The sequence below is a fragment of the Gadus morhua genome, chromosome 10 (assembly GCF_902167405.1).
Source record: "Gadus morhua chromosome 10, gadMor3.0, whole genome shotgun sequence".
In the NCBI taxonomy this organism is placed as follows: Eukaryota; Metazoa; Chordata; class Actinopteri; order Gadiformes; family Gadidae; genus Gadus; species Gadus morhua.
Window position 1 is genome coordinate 12465998 of NC_044057.1, and position 15935 is coordinate 12481932.

Below are 15935 nucleotides of genomic sequence, written 5' to 3' on the forward strand. Positions count from 1 at the left end.
TTGTTTAATTGTGTGTTGCTATACAGGGTGTGTTTGGTTCTATGGTGGCTCTCTATCATTCTCTCCCTCCGTCTCTCTCCATGGTCCATCAGAACCACTGCTAGTAGGACCGCCACCTCACAGTAAGTCCTGCTGTGATTGGCTGCCTTAGGCCTGTCGCTGCAATGCTACACTCTGCCAATAAAGTTTCTCCTGGACAAATCAATTGATGGAAGAGTGTTGTCAGTTAACTGGATTAAAGCCCCTGGTATAAATGTATAAAATATATACATTAACGGCTTGAATAGTTATAACTATTATTCAAATGTTATTGTTTAATTGATTAATTGATTGATAAGTTCATGGAGTTGACTTTGGCAAGAACATAGCTATTGGCTAACAAACAAGACTTGGACTTGTCTTGAGACACACTATTTTAAGGACACTCTTTAACATTGGACACACCTCTAAGGCTGTATACAATCCTATCCCAGGGCACACCCCTTATTATGGACACAACCGTAATGCTGGATGCGCCATTTAGGCTGGGCCCGCCCCTAACGCTGGGTCCGCCCCTAACACTGGGCCCGACCCTAACGCTGAACACAGACCTAACTGGAATCCGCGGCATGTCTCACTGAGTACGTCGCCCCCCTGAGTTTGAGATGTTTGCTGTGTTGCTAAGGAACTGAACATGAGTGGTGGAGGCACGCTGCTACTTTCTGAATGCTAATCAGTAGCCACTGCAGAGAGCAGGCCAGACAGCAGGGACCCTACCTGCACAAGCTCTATATGCTATCTCTTCTGCTCTAACTCTATGCCAACTGCTCTAGCTCTATGCTATCTCTCCTGCTCTACCTCTAAGCTAACAGCTCTAGCTCTATGCTAACTCTTCTGCTCCAGCTCTATGCTATCTCTTCTGCTCTAGCTCTTTGCTAATTGCTCCAGCTCTATGCTAACTGCTCTAGCTCTATGCTATCTCTTCCGCTCTAGCTCTATATTTACTCTTCAGCTCTAGCTCCATGCTAGGTCTTCTGCTCTAGCTCTATGCTAACTTCTCCAGCTCTTTGCTATCTCTTCTGCTCTAGCCCTATCCTAATTACTCTAGCTCTATGCTAACTGCCCTAGCTCTATGCTAACTCTTCTGCTACAGTTCTATGCTATCTCTTGTGCTCTAGCTCTATGCTAATTACTCTACCTCTATGCTGACTCTTCAGCTCTAGCTCTATGCTAACTCTTCTGCTCTGGCTCTATGCTAACTGCTCTAGCTCTATGCTGACTCTTCTAGCTCTATAGAGCTGGAGGTTCCCTGAGGAAACGCAGAAGGTGCAGTCAGACAGGGAGACAGATGTACAGCCTGTCTATCTAACTGTGTGTGTGTTGGTGTGCGTGTGTATGTTTATCTCCAGGAGTGTGAGTATGATTGACATGCGTGGCGAGGAGGTGGGGCTTCAGCCCCACTGCCAGGCACGCCACGAGGGGATCCACAGCCAGTACCACCGCATGAAGGACGACGACGACCACTGGCAGGATGTGAGCTCCTCCACTACCTGACCTGTTGTGGTGCACTTCCTGTCCTGTTGTTGTCCACTTCTGTCCTTTTGCATCTACTTCCTGTAGTCTGTGATGTTCTACTTCCTGTTTGTTGGTTAAATGTATTCAAATGTATTTCTCATTGTTGGTTAAATGTATTTATTTAAAATGTGCGTCTGTAAAAACATGTACATGTATATTTAGATTATTATATAATATGTATATTTATATACATGTGTCTGTGTTTGTCTGTCGACATTACTACATGTGTATGTATATTAAATATGGATGTTTAGGCATTTATGTTCTCATATTGTGTGTGTGTGTGTGTGTGTGTCTCTGCGTGTATGGTGTGTGTGTGTGTGTGTTTCTGCGTATATGGTGCGTCTTTATATGTTTGTGTGCGTGTGCGTGTGTGTGTGTGTGTGTGTGTGTGTGTGTGTGTGTGTGTGTTAGGACCTGGCGCGCTGGAAGACGCGGCGGCGCAGTGTGTCTCAGGACCTGATGAGGAAGGAGGAGGAGAGGAAGAGGATGGAGCAGCTGATGTCAGGCGGCGGGGCATCCGCCCAGCGCAGGAAGAGCATCAAGACGTACCGCGAGATCGTGGAGGACAAGTACGACCTCATGTCCTGTTTACAAAGCTCAACTTCTTGTTTTTGCATCATACCTCCCCCTAACTCTACTTCCTGTTAACATCTCTATCTTACTCTACTTCCTGTTAACATCTCTAACTGACTCTACTTCCTGTTTACATCTCTATCTAACTCTACTTCCTGTTTACATCTTTTTCTGACCCTACTTCCTGTTTACATCTCTATCTGACCCTACTTTTTGTTTACACCTCTATCTGACTAATTCCTGTTTCCTGTTTACGTTAAACGTTCTATAATGTGTTATTAGACATAGTTTGAGTTTCCTCCTCCATCTGAGGAAATCGTGAACGTGTGTTGAGGCGGATGAGAGTGTGGTTGCCTAGTAACTCTCCTCCCCCCCCCAGGGAGCGTCGGGAGGAGGAGCTACGCCTGGCCTATCGCAGCGCCCGTTCCCCCGAGGAGGCGGCGGTGGTGCTCCAGCGCTACACCCAGCGCTTCTCCATCAGCGAGGCCGTGATGGAGCGGCTGCAGCTGCCGAAACTCCTGGACCACGGCCCTGCCTCCCCCCTCTCCCCTCTCTCCCCCCTCGGCCCCGCCCACGACTCCGACGGACCAATGAGGTTCCTGCGGCAGCAGTCGGCACCGGCGCCTCGCTTCACCGCCACAGTGGAGGCCCGGGTGGAGGAGGTCCCCCGAGGCTCCTCCCCCTCCTCGCCCCCCCACCGCCCGCAGATTCGCTCGCGGTCCTCGGAGCCCCCTTGCTCACGCGCCCCCCTCTCCCCTGAAGCCGGGCCCCTGCTGAGCCCCCGGCCCCTCCCCAGGGCCCCCGCCTCCCCCTCCAGACCCCGGGGATCAGGACCCTCTGGATCTCCAGGACCCTCTGGATCTCCAGGACCCTCTAGATCTCCTGGTTCTCCAGGACCCTCAGCAGAACCAGGACCTGTGAGTGGGAAGGTGCGTCTCTCCCCTCTGGTGAATTTTCTAGGGGGTCTGGGGGGTGGAGGGTCTGGGGGTTTCAGGGTCTGGTGGCTGTAGGGTCTGGTGGCTATAGGGTCTTGGGGGTGGAGGGTCTGGGGGTTTCAGGGTCTGGGGGTTTCAGGGTCTGGTGGCTATAGGGTCTTGGGGGTGTAGGATCTGGGGGTGTAGGGCCTGGGGGTTGTAGGGTCTGGGGGTGGGGGGTCTGGGGGGGTTCAGGGGTCTGGTGATGGTGGATCCGTCGTCGTGGGTTACGGGGTTTCTGTCGAGGTCTTTATGAAACAGGGCGAGTGAGGAGTGGATCTGGAATGTGGTCGGGCCCCCGGTGAATGGGGGGGCCCCGGTCCTATAGACTTAAGGAGCAGATGAGTGGGGCCACTCGCCCTGTGAAGTGGATCCAAGACTCACAATGAGAGCCCACACACAGGGGGGGGGGGGGGGAGGTCTCGTCATGAAACCTCCTCTCCCAGCCTCCCCCTCTCTCACATCAAAAGGTATTTTAATATGTAGATCTTCCTGGTAAATTAATTAACTTGCTCCCCCCCCCCCCCCACAACAGGCGGACATTTTGAAGCTCGTCACCGGAGACACAGGAAATGATGTCGCCCTCAGCACGCCAACAGATTCTCCTTCGCACCTCCAACCCTCCCCCTCCCGACCACTGCCTCTCCTCCCCCCTTCACCCACCCCGGCCACGCCTCCCCGGGCCACGCCTCCCCGGGCCACGCCCACCATGGACACGCCCACATTGCCCTCGCCCGCCTTGGCCCTGCCTGTCGCCATCCAGGGGCCTCCACAGCCCGGTCCTGGAGCCCGGAGCCTCGCCCCCCTGGGCCCCGCCCCCCCGGGCAGACCCAGCTCCGCCCCCACGGTGAGGAGGGGGAGGGGCTTATACTGCAACCAATCAACACTCGGTCTAGATTAGGTCATTTAGGAGCAGGTAGGGGTTAGACAGTACAGAGACAGGTCATTCAGGAGCAGGTTGGGGTTAGACACATTATTACGTGGTGTATTACATAAAGACTCACACCTCCTGTTTCTCCTCCAGGAGCAAGGGGAGCTGAGAGGAGGCGGAGAAACTGCTGACCATCTGAAGAGGGAGGAGCCAAAGGCTGAAGCTCCGCCCCCAGGTCAGACGTCACACTCGGTTCTATGACTGGAGATCTACATTTTTAACACTCTCATAGTTTATATAGATCTACGTTTCTAATTCTGTTATTGTGTACATAGATCTACGTTTCTACATCTCTCGTTTTGTATATAGGATATTTGTATTTTTATTTAATTTTAATTTATGTATTTTTACCTGTTTCAGTCTTTCTGCTGTGACCCCCTAGTTTCCTCTTTGATTAGTAAAGGACATTTTCTCTCACTGTCAGTCTGCCCTCGTGTGGAAGTTTTAGGAACAGCACTGATCCGAGACACACGGATCAGTGTGTCCGTGTGTCTCGCTGTGCTGCTGTGATCTGGTGTCGCTGAAACAGAACCTCATCAGGTCTGTTGTGTTCCCTTACAGAACCTCAGAACACGTCCATGGAACCGACGCAGACTCCCAAACCAAACACCCCCCCTCTCGTCCAATCAGAGCCTAGTGTGTGTCTGCAGCCCAGCGGCTCGCTGCCCGATTGGTCCTACGCATCAGACGGTCTTCCAGATGTCTCTGTCTCCCTCGGTTACAGCTCTCCCTCTGCCACCAGAACAGGTGAATACATCCCATAATACTAAGGCCTGTTCCTCCTCCTGCACCTCCTCCTCCTCCTGCTTCTTATGGTTTGCTTCCTGGGTGAAAGGTCGTATTTTTTGTGTTTCACCTTCGCTCGCAGGAGAGCGATAGGTCTGCTCCTCGCCTGACTCCTTCTTCTCTTCCTCCTCCTCCTCTCCCTCTCTTCCCCACCTCCTCTCCGCCCCACCTCCCCCTCCTCTCCTCCTCCCCTCTCCCCCCCTCCTCCTCCCCTCTTCCGCCCTCCTTTCCCCACTCCCCTCTCCTCTCCACCATCCTCCTCCCCCCCTCCCCATGTAGAGCTCCTAAACAGTGTGAGTTCCCGTCGGGAGTTCTTCCTCTCGCCAGGTAACTCCGCCCCTCAGATATTTTACAGGGTCTCCCCCCCCTGCCGTCAGGGGCTGCCCCACTCCCTTAGCTTGTTGCGTCTTGTTTAGCTTCTGTTGCTGTTCTCGGTTCGCTTCTGCTTTGGACTTTGTTAACATGTTCGCTAACAACAGTGAGTGGTTAATGCCAGGGGTGGGACAAAATAGTGATACGGCGATATATCGTCGTCATTCTCCGTGCGATGCAAGGATCGATACACTGGTGTCAAATGCCGTTATGATATTTGTAGATTTTTTTTATCTTTTTTTTTTTTGATTTTCTCTTTGCATTTTTATGCTTTGTTCCTGAATGATTCGTCAGGAGATATTGCCCCAAATATCGACCTTTGAATTAATTAAATAAGGCGTTCTGAACTGATTTCCCTGCTCCTCCAGGTGGCGCTCAACACAAGAATGAAGGAAACTATAACTATAACTAGCCAAAGACGAGTAGCTGAAAAACTAGCCAAAAACTCAGATTGGACTGTGAAATAAAGAGTTCAGCAATTTACCTTTACACAATCATTTTGTATTCATCGTGAGACATATATCGTGATGTATCATTATAGGATTGTCTAATAATATAGATTATCGCAGAATGTCACGATAATATCACGATATTATCGTGTCACGGGCCATGTATCGCGTATCGTGTTGTGAGGTACCCTGTGATTCCCACCCCTAGTTAATACTGCTTTACTACTACGACCAGACCAGTACAGTCCACTGTTATTATAGAAGTCTTTAGTAAGGGTGTGTTACGAGCCCGCTAACGCGATCGTATGATAGGTGGGTTTTTCCGTTTCATCCACACAGACTTGCTTGGTGTTCTGTGTTTGTGAAGAACCTCTTGTTGAACGGATGTTGTCGCTGAAACGCCTCCATGTTGTGGTCTAACATCACTAACCCTCAGCCGTCGCATGTCCCCCTGTGTGCTAGCGTGCAGCTCTTTAGCACTCGCGGCTAACGCTAGCTCTCTGTCTCCCTCTCTGTGTCCCTCTCTCCCCCTGCAGATGGCAAGGAGCAGGGACGCCATAGCAACGTGAGTACGGACCCCCCGCCAGGCGTTGTTTATGGGATGTGATCTAAACATGAACATGAACACTACAGACTGAAACTTTAGAAAACAGAACACTGTTTATTATTACCCACGGAACATGGCCCATACCACTCCAGTTATGGCTCTCCTTTCACTCTCTCTCCTTCTCTTTCTTCCTCTGTTTTCCTCTTTCCCTCTCTCCCTCTCTCTCCCTCTCCCTCTGTACCTCTCTCCCTCTCCCTACTTCTCTCCCTCCAGTAGTTTCTCTGAGCCTGGTGCTGTGGTCTTGCAGTCTTGTAGATCCGTCGACCGTCGTTGTAGTCGTGTTGTAGAAGTGTTCTGTACTCTGTTGTGTTAGAACAACTCTCTGTCTCCCTTTCCTTTCTCCCTCAACGTGGGTGTGTGTCTGCCTGCGTGTGTGTGTGTGTGTGTGTGTGTGTGTGTGTGTGTGTGTGTGTGTGTGTGTGTGTGTGTGTGTGTGTGTGTGTGTGCGTGTGGTTATCTGTGTGTGTGTGTGTGTGTGTGTGTGTGTGTGTGTGTGTGTGTGTGTGTGTGTGTGTGTGGGGATCCAGGGGCCCCCGGGGACACTCCGAGGGGAGCGGGGGCCCTGGGACCCGGAGGACGAGCGGCGGAGACAGGAGAGGTGGCAGCAGGACCAGGACCGGCTGCTGCAGGTACCCTGAGCAAGGCACCAGGGTGCCGGTGCCATTCCCTGTCTCCCTTTAACCTGTACCCTGAGCAAGGCACCAGGGTGCCGGTGCCATTCCCTGTCTCCCTTTAACCTGTACCCTGAGCAAGGCACTAACCTGCCAGGGTTGCTGGTTCCATTCCCTGTGTACCTTTAACATGGACCCTGGGCAGCCTGGCAAGGCACTGACTCAGCCAGGCTCACTCGTTTAAATTCCCTTTGTAATCTGCGGAAGGCGCAAGCCAGGGTGGCTGGTTCGATTCCACGCATACTTCAACTTGTTGAAGCTACCCCGAGCAAGGCACTAACTAGCAGGGCTCGCCAGCTCCATCCCCTGCATGTGCTCTAGTTACTTTCAAATAAGTCCCGGTCTGTTCGACTCTATCGTGACTCGTGAGGATCAGATGTGATTCTGGCGCCCTCTGCCGACAGGAAGAGGTTAAAAACATTGACGTTCAAAAGCATCAGCTCTTTGAGTCGATGGGTTTGACACGTTGGTGGCATGCAATATAAACCATGCATGCTTGTATGTTTTAATGCGCAAAACAGCGTGAGCTACCATAGCATGTAAGCTCACAGAGAGAGCTAGGCAGTAACCCAGCAGAGTTCCGTGTGATGCTAGGAGATACATATCTCCACAGCTAGCTTTGCTCTCCAGCCTCAAGCTGCTCCACCGTTTTAGTGTGGTTCACACATCGGCCACTAGGTGGTGTCAGAACGCCCTAGAAAAACAACGCTGATTAACAACGCATAGCTTTCTCTGAATACCACCATCTCACCGTCTCACGCAGGGAAGAGTGCATCTCATGGGTCCCGACAATAGTATAGAAGATTTGAAATAAACTGAACTCCAACTCTAATGTAGACAAGCCGGCTCAGCTCTGTTCAGGAGACTTAGTTCTGTGTTCTGTGGGCTCTGAGCTCGCTGCTCGGAGACTCTTGACGTTCTGCTGTCCCCCTTTCACTATTTACTTTCACTCTCTCTTCTGTCTGTCTATATTTATTCCTCTCTCTACCTTTATCAACCTCTCTCTCTCTCTCTCTCTCTCTCTCTCTCTCTCTCTCTCTCTCTCTCTCTCTCTCTCTCTCTCTCTCTCTCTCTCTCTCTCTCTCTCTCTCTCTCTCTCTCTATGTCTATGTCTCTCCATCACTCTGGGTTTTACAAATATCAGGATAAACTGGAATAACTGTTAAATCAGATTGAGTATATCTGTAAACTGTGTCGGTCGGAACACTTTGATTGGCTGCTTTTTCTGTGTTCCCTGTTTCTAAACTCAACCCTCTCATACCCCAAACATACTCCCGAACGCTCCCTCCTTCACTCCCTCACACACTCACTCCCTCACACACTCACTCCCTCACACACTCACTCCCTCACACACTCATTCACTCACTTACAAGCAGGAGAAGCAGCAATGTGGTGCTGAGGTTGTGTCCCTGTGCTGGTGCTGATGTTGTTGTCGTGGTAACAGGAGCAGTATCTGCGGGAGCAGGAGCGACTGAGGGGGGAGTGGGAGAGAGCCCAGAAGGAGGTGGTGGAGGAGGAGCTGAAGTACCACCAGGAGGTGGGTGTGTCTGTCTGTCTGTCTGTCTGTCTGTCTGTCTGTCTGTCTGTGTGTGTGTGTGTGTGTGTGTGTGTGTGTGTGTGTGTGTGTGTGTGTGTGTGTGTGTGTGTGTGTGTGTGTGTGTGTGTGTGTGTGTGTGTGTGTGTGTAAGAGATAAGGGTACTTCTATTAATAACTGTGATGCATGTGGGTAATATTTGTTGAAACAGGGAGTTGGAAGAGTTCTATGTGCTAACAGTACTGGAGGACTATTGATAATACCTGTTTATCTGCTCAGCAGATAAACTCAGACATGGCTATGGGTCTTACTTAGTGTTCTAGCATATTTAGTGTGCTAGCATATTAAGTGTAATAGCATTTTATTCAGGAGATACTGCAGGAAAAATCGTCTCCTCAATGACTAAATGGTGTTAGAGTTTGGTTTATATATGGGAGGGCAGTGACTCAAGAGATAGAGCAGGTTCTAGTTCGACTCGTAGATGAGTGTTGAGGTGTCCCTGAGCAAGACTAATAACCCAAAATGCTCCCTAAGACCTAGGTGTGGCCTTGCATTAAATTGGGTCCATTTACCGTTTACCGTATATATTTATGTATGTATGTTTATTTATGTGTGACTCCAGGAGCGTAAGCTGCTGCAGGAGACTCTGCCCCCCCTCACCTCCCCCCTGCCCTCCCTAGCCTCCCCCCTCGCCTCTCTCCCCTCCCCGCGCCGGGGGATGCAGAACCCGCGACCGCCACAGGGGGTCGCTGCCCCCTCGCTGAGCAGCTGGGAGAACCAGGAGAGACAGTCGGTGGGGATCTGATGGTTATTAGGAAAATGTTCTGATATTATTACTATTATATAATATGCGATTATATTTTATTCCTGTTTATATTTTGTTATATTCATGTTACTTTTTATTTGTTAGATCATATTATATTCATGTTATTAATATACATGTTATATTATAGTCATGCTATATTATATGCGTATTATATTGTGTTCTATTATTTTCATTTTATATTAATATATTGTATTATATCAAATTCCTATTAAGTTTCCTATTTTCACCTTTGTGATTGGCTGACAGGTTGGAAGTGAAAACTACAGAACGAGTGACATCAGCACAGCAGACGATAGCATGAAGACCGCCAAGAGGTCAGGGTTCACCTCATCACATGACTGTGTCCATTATCACAGTCTGTCCTTTATCACAGCTACAGTCTGTTGTTATCACAGCTACAGTCGGCCCTTTATCACAGCTACAGTCTGCCCTTTATCACAGGTACAGTCTGTCCTCTATCACAGCTACAGTCTGTCCTTTATCACAGCTCCAGAGTGTCCCATATTATGATTCCAGTTAATCATAAAGGAAGCTTCATATTTGCGTGTGTATGCCCATGTATGGTCTGACTGTGTAACTCTTGTCTTGCAGCTCTTTCAGTCTCAACAGCAGCCAATCAGAAGCTGTCCACCAGGCTATGCAAAACGGACAAAAGGCCTTGCCTCAAGCCCCGCCCACAACCATGGCCCCTGCCAGAAGCCCCGCCCACAGCGAGAAGCAGGAAGAGGTCCTGGACTGTAGCACCCCCAGCAAACCCAAAGGAGACCGCAGGTGTGTGTGTGTGCGTGTGCGTGTGCGTGCGTGCGTGCGTGCGTGCGTGCGTGTGTGTGTGTGTGTGTTTTGAAAATGATCCAGATCGTCCATAATCCCTTTCCTCAGGCCACAGGACATTATAGTATGTATTTCCCATCTCTGTGAAACGGGCTGCAGTTCCTGATAATGGCCACCAGGTGGCAGCACACTCCTGTCTATTTCCCCTCGTCGCTCTCCGGCCATCAGGCGCTCAAACCTCACGACAGCGTCGAAAATATTCTCGCCAATATCTGTCGTTAACTATTCCTGACGTAATGTTTAACTTCGCGTCGGGTTAGCGTTAACTCAGGACCGCTCAGGGTGGAGGCGGGTGGAGGTCTACGTCACCCCCCGGTCTGCCTGCTGATTGGCTTCTCTCTGCGGGGCCCGGCAGCCAATGGGGTGCGGGCAGCGGTGTGACGTCATGTTGTTGCTGTCTGTTTTCAGGTGCCGTCCTGTTGAGTTAAACTCTAAGCCCCCCCCCTGCCCCGCCCCCAACAGGTACTGTTTCTGCCCGGTCATTGCGCGCTCTGCTACTTACCCACAATGCACCGCGGGCCCTCCCCCCCTCCTCCTCACAATATGCGGCAAACAGAGGCTCTGTTTGCCGATGACATCATCTCTGCACTCACACCCGTTGAGCCCACACGTGTGTGTGTGTGTGTGTGTGTGTGTGTGTGTGTGTGTGTGTGTGTGTGTGTGTGTGTGTGTGTGTGTGTGTGTGTGTGTGTGTGTGTGTGTGTGCCAGCATGGATGTGTGTTTGTGTGTGTGTGTGTGTGTTTGGTCATGGCCGTGTATGCGTGTGCCCGTGAGTGTGTGTCAGCAAGTGTGTGTGTATGGTTGCGTGTGCCAACAAGTGTGTGTGTGGCCGTGTCTGAATCTACGCTTTGATTCGGTCTCTGTACTCATCTGTATCTACGTTCACTAAGAGAGCTCTAGCTAATTAGAATGAGCTTCCTGATGATTCTACATGTTCTAGATCTATAGAACCAATCTCCACTGTCTATCCTCTGTTCTCTTCAAGCTTAACTTTATTAAATCCCCGATGGGTACGTTTGACACAGTCAGGCTGGGGGACGGGGTCTGGGCAGGAAGCAGCTCCGCCCCTTGGATCCTCTCCTTCTCTCCTCCTCTTCTCTCATTCTCACCTTATTTCCTCCTCTCCTCTCCTCCTCTCTCTCTGCTCCTCTCCCCTCTCCTTCTCTCCCCTCCTCTCCTCCTCTCCTTCTCATGTTCTCCATTTGTCTTTTCCCCTCCACCTTTATCTCCTCTGTAATTTAATAATCCCCCCCCCCCCCCAGGTCGGTGAGTGGCCGGAAGCTGTGCTCCAGCTGTGGGCGGGCCTTAGGGAAGGGCGCGGCCATGATCATTGAGACGCTCGGACTCTTCTTCCACATCCAGTGTTTCAAGGTTCTCTCTCTCTCTCTCTCTCTCTCTCTCTCTCTCTCTCTCTCTCTCTCTCTCTCTCTCTCTCTCTCTCTCTCTCTCTCTCTCTCTCTCTCTCTCTCTCTCTCTCTCTCTCTCTCTCTCTCTCTCTCTCTCTCTCTCTCTCTCTCTCTCTCTCTCTCTCTCTCTCTCTCTCTCTCTCTCTCTCTCTCTCTCTCTCTCTCTCTCTCTCTGTGTGTGTGTTTCTGATGGTCTCTCTCAGTGTTTCTGATGGTATCTCTCTCTCTCTCTCTCTCAGTGTTTCTGATGGTATATATGGAGTGGGGTGGTCAGTCCGTCTCCATGGCGGCGCGTACACACGCAGCGGCTTGGGGCTCTCCAGACTTTTAGGTTTTGTTAGTAAATGTTTAGTTGTAGTCTTAGTTTAATTTAAGTTTAATTGTGAAGTTGTTGCCACGCAATCATCTTGGGGGTCTCCTGACCATAGATTTTTGTTAGTAATAGTTTAGTTATAGTTTTATTTTAGTTTTAGTGTAATTGTTTACTTGCGTTGCCATGGCGATGGATACACAGCTCTCCAGGCTAAACGTTTTTGTTTTTTAATCGTTTTTTGTTTTTTAACACTAATGTGCCCTCCACTGGCAAAACAGTATAGCCGTGCTGAGCTCCTCATAAATCGTGATGTACATCGACTGTCAAGCGAGATATCCATCCCTCCCGAGATCCGCAGATTAGCCAGCGAAAGCTCTGCCTCAACAGGCCGGCAGAGGAGACGCTGTGAGCGTAAGCAGAAGCGAGGAAAGCGGGCCGGTGAACGAGCTCGGCTAAAGGCTAACCCATCCAAACCACCGCTTCCTTCAATCTTCCTAGCCAATGTTCGCTCAATACGGAATAAACTGGACGAGATTAGACTTCGACTCACAGCACAGAGGACTTTGACTCGCTGCTGCTGCATGATCTTCACCGAGACGTGGTTAGACAGCACCACACCAGACGCAGCTATCCAGCTAGCAGGCCGCACCGTCTACCGGGCCGACAGAACAGCTGACTCGGCTGTACAAAGGCGGAGCAGGCAGCCATCCAGAGGCTGATTAAAACAGCGGGAAGGATCATTGGAGTAGAGCTGCCCGACATCTTGTCCATCTCCTCCTCCCGTTGCCTGCAGCGCTCTAAACGCATCCTCACAGACCCTTCTCATCCTGCCCATCATCTGTTCCTGTTACTCCCGTCAGGGAAAAGGTTCAGATCAAAAAAGGCACGCACCTCCAGGATGGCAAAGAGCTTCTATCCCTGTGCAATAAGGCTCCTCAACAGCTTGACCACCCCACTCCCCACCCCCCTTCATCTCCCCCCAACCCCGGCCCAGCCCTCCCTGCCCCCCATGGACTGCACTCTAATACTTGATGCACCTTAACATGGAGATATGGAGATATATTGCTTTCATTATTTTTATTATTATTTTATGAATGATATTTATGAATCTATTTATTAATTGTTATTTATTATTATTTAGCTGTGTAAGTCTGGTTGCCTCTACTGTCTCGTTGTCTTTATGGCAATGACAAATAAAGTACTTTGAACTTTGAACTTTATCTCTCTCTCTCAGTGTGTCTGATGGTCTCTCTCCCTCAGTTGGTCTCTGTGTGTCTGATGGTTTCTCTCCCTCAGTTGGTCTCTGTGTGTCTGATGGTTTCTCTCCTTCAGTTGGTCTGATGGTCTCTCTCCCCTCTCTCTCTCTTAGTGCGGGGTGTGTCGGGGTCTTCTCGGGGACACCACCACGGGAACGGACGTCCGGATCAGGAACGGACTCCTCAACTGCCACCAGTGCTACATCCGCTCCCGCTGTACGTGTGTGTGTGTGTGTGTGTGTGTGTGTGTGTGTGTGTGTGTGTGTGCTGAAGGACTGTATACTTAACAGTCATGGATGTATGGATGTACATTAGACTAATTTTCGAAATAATTTTGGGAATCTCTCTCTCTCTCTCTCTCTCTCTCTCTCTCTCTCTCTCTCTCTCTCTCTCTCTCTCTCTCTCTCTCTCTCTCTCTCTCTCTCTCTCTCTCTCTCTCTCTCTCTCTCTCTCTCTCTCTCTCTCTCTCTCTCTCTCTCTCTCTCTCTCTCTCTCTCTCAGCTGCTGGTCAACCGACCACCTTGTGATGTACAGGAGACCAAAGATGTCCTCCTCATTCACCTCCTCCAATGGTTCACCTGGTTGGCCCCTCCCTCTGCAGGGCATGGGCCAATCAGAACGGGCGGTAAAAGGTTTCAAGACTTGCCATGTATATGTTATCATATATCTTCATGAAATCTCAGCCAATGGATGTGACTCCTGCGTGTGACATCACAGAATCTCCCCTGTTCGACCAATCAAGAGACTGCATCAGATCTGACCAACGAATCAACTTCATGAGGTGTCTGTAAGACCCTCCTTATAGACAACTGCTCTATATAGAGGACCCTTATAGACAACTGCTCTATGTGGATCCTTCTAGAATACTGCTCTATAATACCTTATAGACTACTGCTATATATGGATCCTAATAGACTACTGCTCTATGATAGATCCTTATAGACTACTGCTCTATGAGACCGTATGGACTACTGCTCTATAGAGGATCCTCATAAACTACTGCTCTATATGGATCCTTATAGACTACTGCTCCATGATAGGTCATTATAGACTACTGCCCTATTAAAGGATCCTTATAGACTAGTGCTCTATGAGAGGATCTTTATAGACCATTGCTCTGTATGGATCATTATAGAATACTGCTCTATAGAGGATCATTATAGAATACTGCTCTATAGAGGTTCTTTCTAGAGTTGTAGTCCTTATGTGTCAAATTCAAAGGTTTTATTCAAAGGTTTTATTCCTGGTCCCAAAGAGCAACGTAAAGATGAGCAGAAAATAACTGAGTATATAATCACTGGTATCCAGGTCTTAGAGATATTGTTATTCTAATCTAGAGGTTTTGATTTGTATGTTAAGGATTTCTTTACGCGTAAACTCTGACTTTGATTGGCTTTAGTTAAGTGGCTGTTCCTTCTGTCTCCTGATGATCCCAACGAGGGACGTCTGAGCTGTGTTTGACCTTTGAACTTTGACCTTTTCACCTTACTGACCCATGCAGTAAACAGGCCTTGGCTGCGGTATTTTGCTTGAGATAAATAAATATTTTGTATTTATGATGATGCTTCGTCGATAGAGCAATAACATATTTACCATTTTTGTTATTGTATTACTTTATATCAATATAAAGCATATTTTTATCCTTATTATGGAATCATGATGTACGACTTATGCAAATGTCCTGCTCGTTAAACACCACCTGATTGGCCGGCCGGTCAGCGGGGGACTTAACGAGGAGCGAGTAACGATGAGCGAGTAACGAGGGGTAACAAGGGGAGAGTAACGAGGAGTGAGTAACGAGGAGAGAGGAGTGAGTAACGAGGGGTAACGAGGGGCGGGTAATGAGGAGAGAGGAGCGAGTAACGAGGGGCGAGTAACGAGGGGCGAGTAACGAGGGGCGAATAACGAGGGGCGAGGAGGGTGGAGCGATAGCGTAAATGTGCCTTAGGGTTAGCAGGACAGAGCTAGCTGGTCTCTCAGATCGGGGGGTCCACGCGGAGCCCCCGTCTGGTCGGTCCTGAGGATTTTCACCCTCATTTTCACACTAAAGAAATTGCCGATATTAAATATTATTGAAATGGGTTTCATTTTAAATGTTGTTTAATTGCACCGCAGCTGTTTATCGTGTTTGTTGAAATTGCAGATTTTAATATGATGCCGTTAAATATTCAGCCGACGCGTTCGTATAATTTAACGGCAGAAGTAATATCGGCCGAGCGGCACTCGCACCGCTGGGCTGGGATCTGTGGCATCGCGACACAATCTGGTCGAGATGTTCTGGTGCTGAGGCTGTATGCAGAAGCACGTTGAGCCCACACCGAACGGCCCTCCGCTCCCCGTCTCTCCAGTATTCCTGCGCTCTTACCATTTGTATTCTTCTTTAGCTTCTGGTTCGGATGTTGCTGAGGCTTCTGGGTAGGATCCGTGGCTGGGAATGAGCTGGTATTTATTGTCTTATGCACCCGAGGACTTTCCCAATAGGAGCAGGTCAAATGCAGCGGAATTTCTAGCATAATGTATGTTTATAAATAAAATGTTTAAACCAAAAGGAGAACTTGTTTGTGTCTCTTTAAAGTTTCACCGTTGCACAATGTGTATTTGTATTTGTCTGAATACATTTACTTTAAGCATAGCTCTACTAATACTGATTGATCTACTAATACTTATAGATCTACTAATCCTAATAGATCTACGAATACTAATAGATCTACCAATCCTTATAGATCTACTAATACTAATATATCTACTAATACTTATAGATTTGCTAATATTAATATATCTAATAATACTTATAGATCTACTAATCCTAATAGATGTACTAATACTAATAGACATACTGACACTAAT

At 49.1% G+C, this 15935-nt stretch overlaps 1 protein-coding gene across 6 annotated transcripts in view; it reads left to right on the forward strand.

Annotated features, from left to right (window-relative positions):
* The window catches only part of LOC115552492 (LIM and calponin homology domains-containing protein 1), a 50238-nt gene extending 34602 nt beyond the window's left edge, over window positions 1–15636 (forward strand). For 2 of the 6 annotated variants that reach the window (XM_030368640.1, XM_030368646.1), the window contains 17 exons: window positions 1389–1512; window positions 1969–2126; window positions 2510–3059; window positions 3640–3951; window positions 4129–4210; window positions 4597–4782; window positions 5101–5148; window positions 6179–6207; window positions 6777–6878; window positions 8365–8457; window positions 9078–9248; window positions 9528–9595; window positions 9873–10052; window positions 10521–10574; window positions 11376–11484; window positions 13202–13304; window positions 13590–15636. In XM_030368640.1, coding sequence (XP_030224500.1) covers window positions 1389–1512; window positions 1969–2126; window positions 2510–3059; window positions 3640–3951; window positions 4129–4210; window positions 4597–4782; window positions 5101–5148; window positions 6179–6207; window positions 6777–6878; window positions 8365–8457; window positions 9078–9248; window positions 9528–9595; window positions 9873–10052; window positions 10521–10574; window positions 11376–11484; window positions 13202–13304; window positions 13590–13615 — 2395 coding nt within the window. In that variant the 3' untranslated portion in view covers window positions 13616–15636. The remainder of the gene's footprint in view (window positions 1–1388; window positions 1513–1968; window positions 2127–2509; window positions 3060–3639; window positions 3952–4128; window positions 4211–4596; window positions 4783–5100; window positions 5149–6178; window positions 6208–6776; window positions 6879–8364; window positions 8458–9077; window positions 9249–9527; window positions 9596–9872; window positions 10053–10520; window positions 10575–11375; window positions 11485–13201; window positions 13305–13589) is intronic. The other 4 variants (XM_030368644.1, XM_030368641.1, XM_030368642.1 and 1 more) reach the window with 4 other exon arrangements.
* The last annotated feature ends 299 nt before the right edge of the window (window positions 15637–15935 follow it).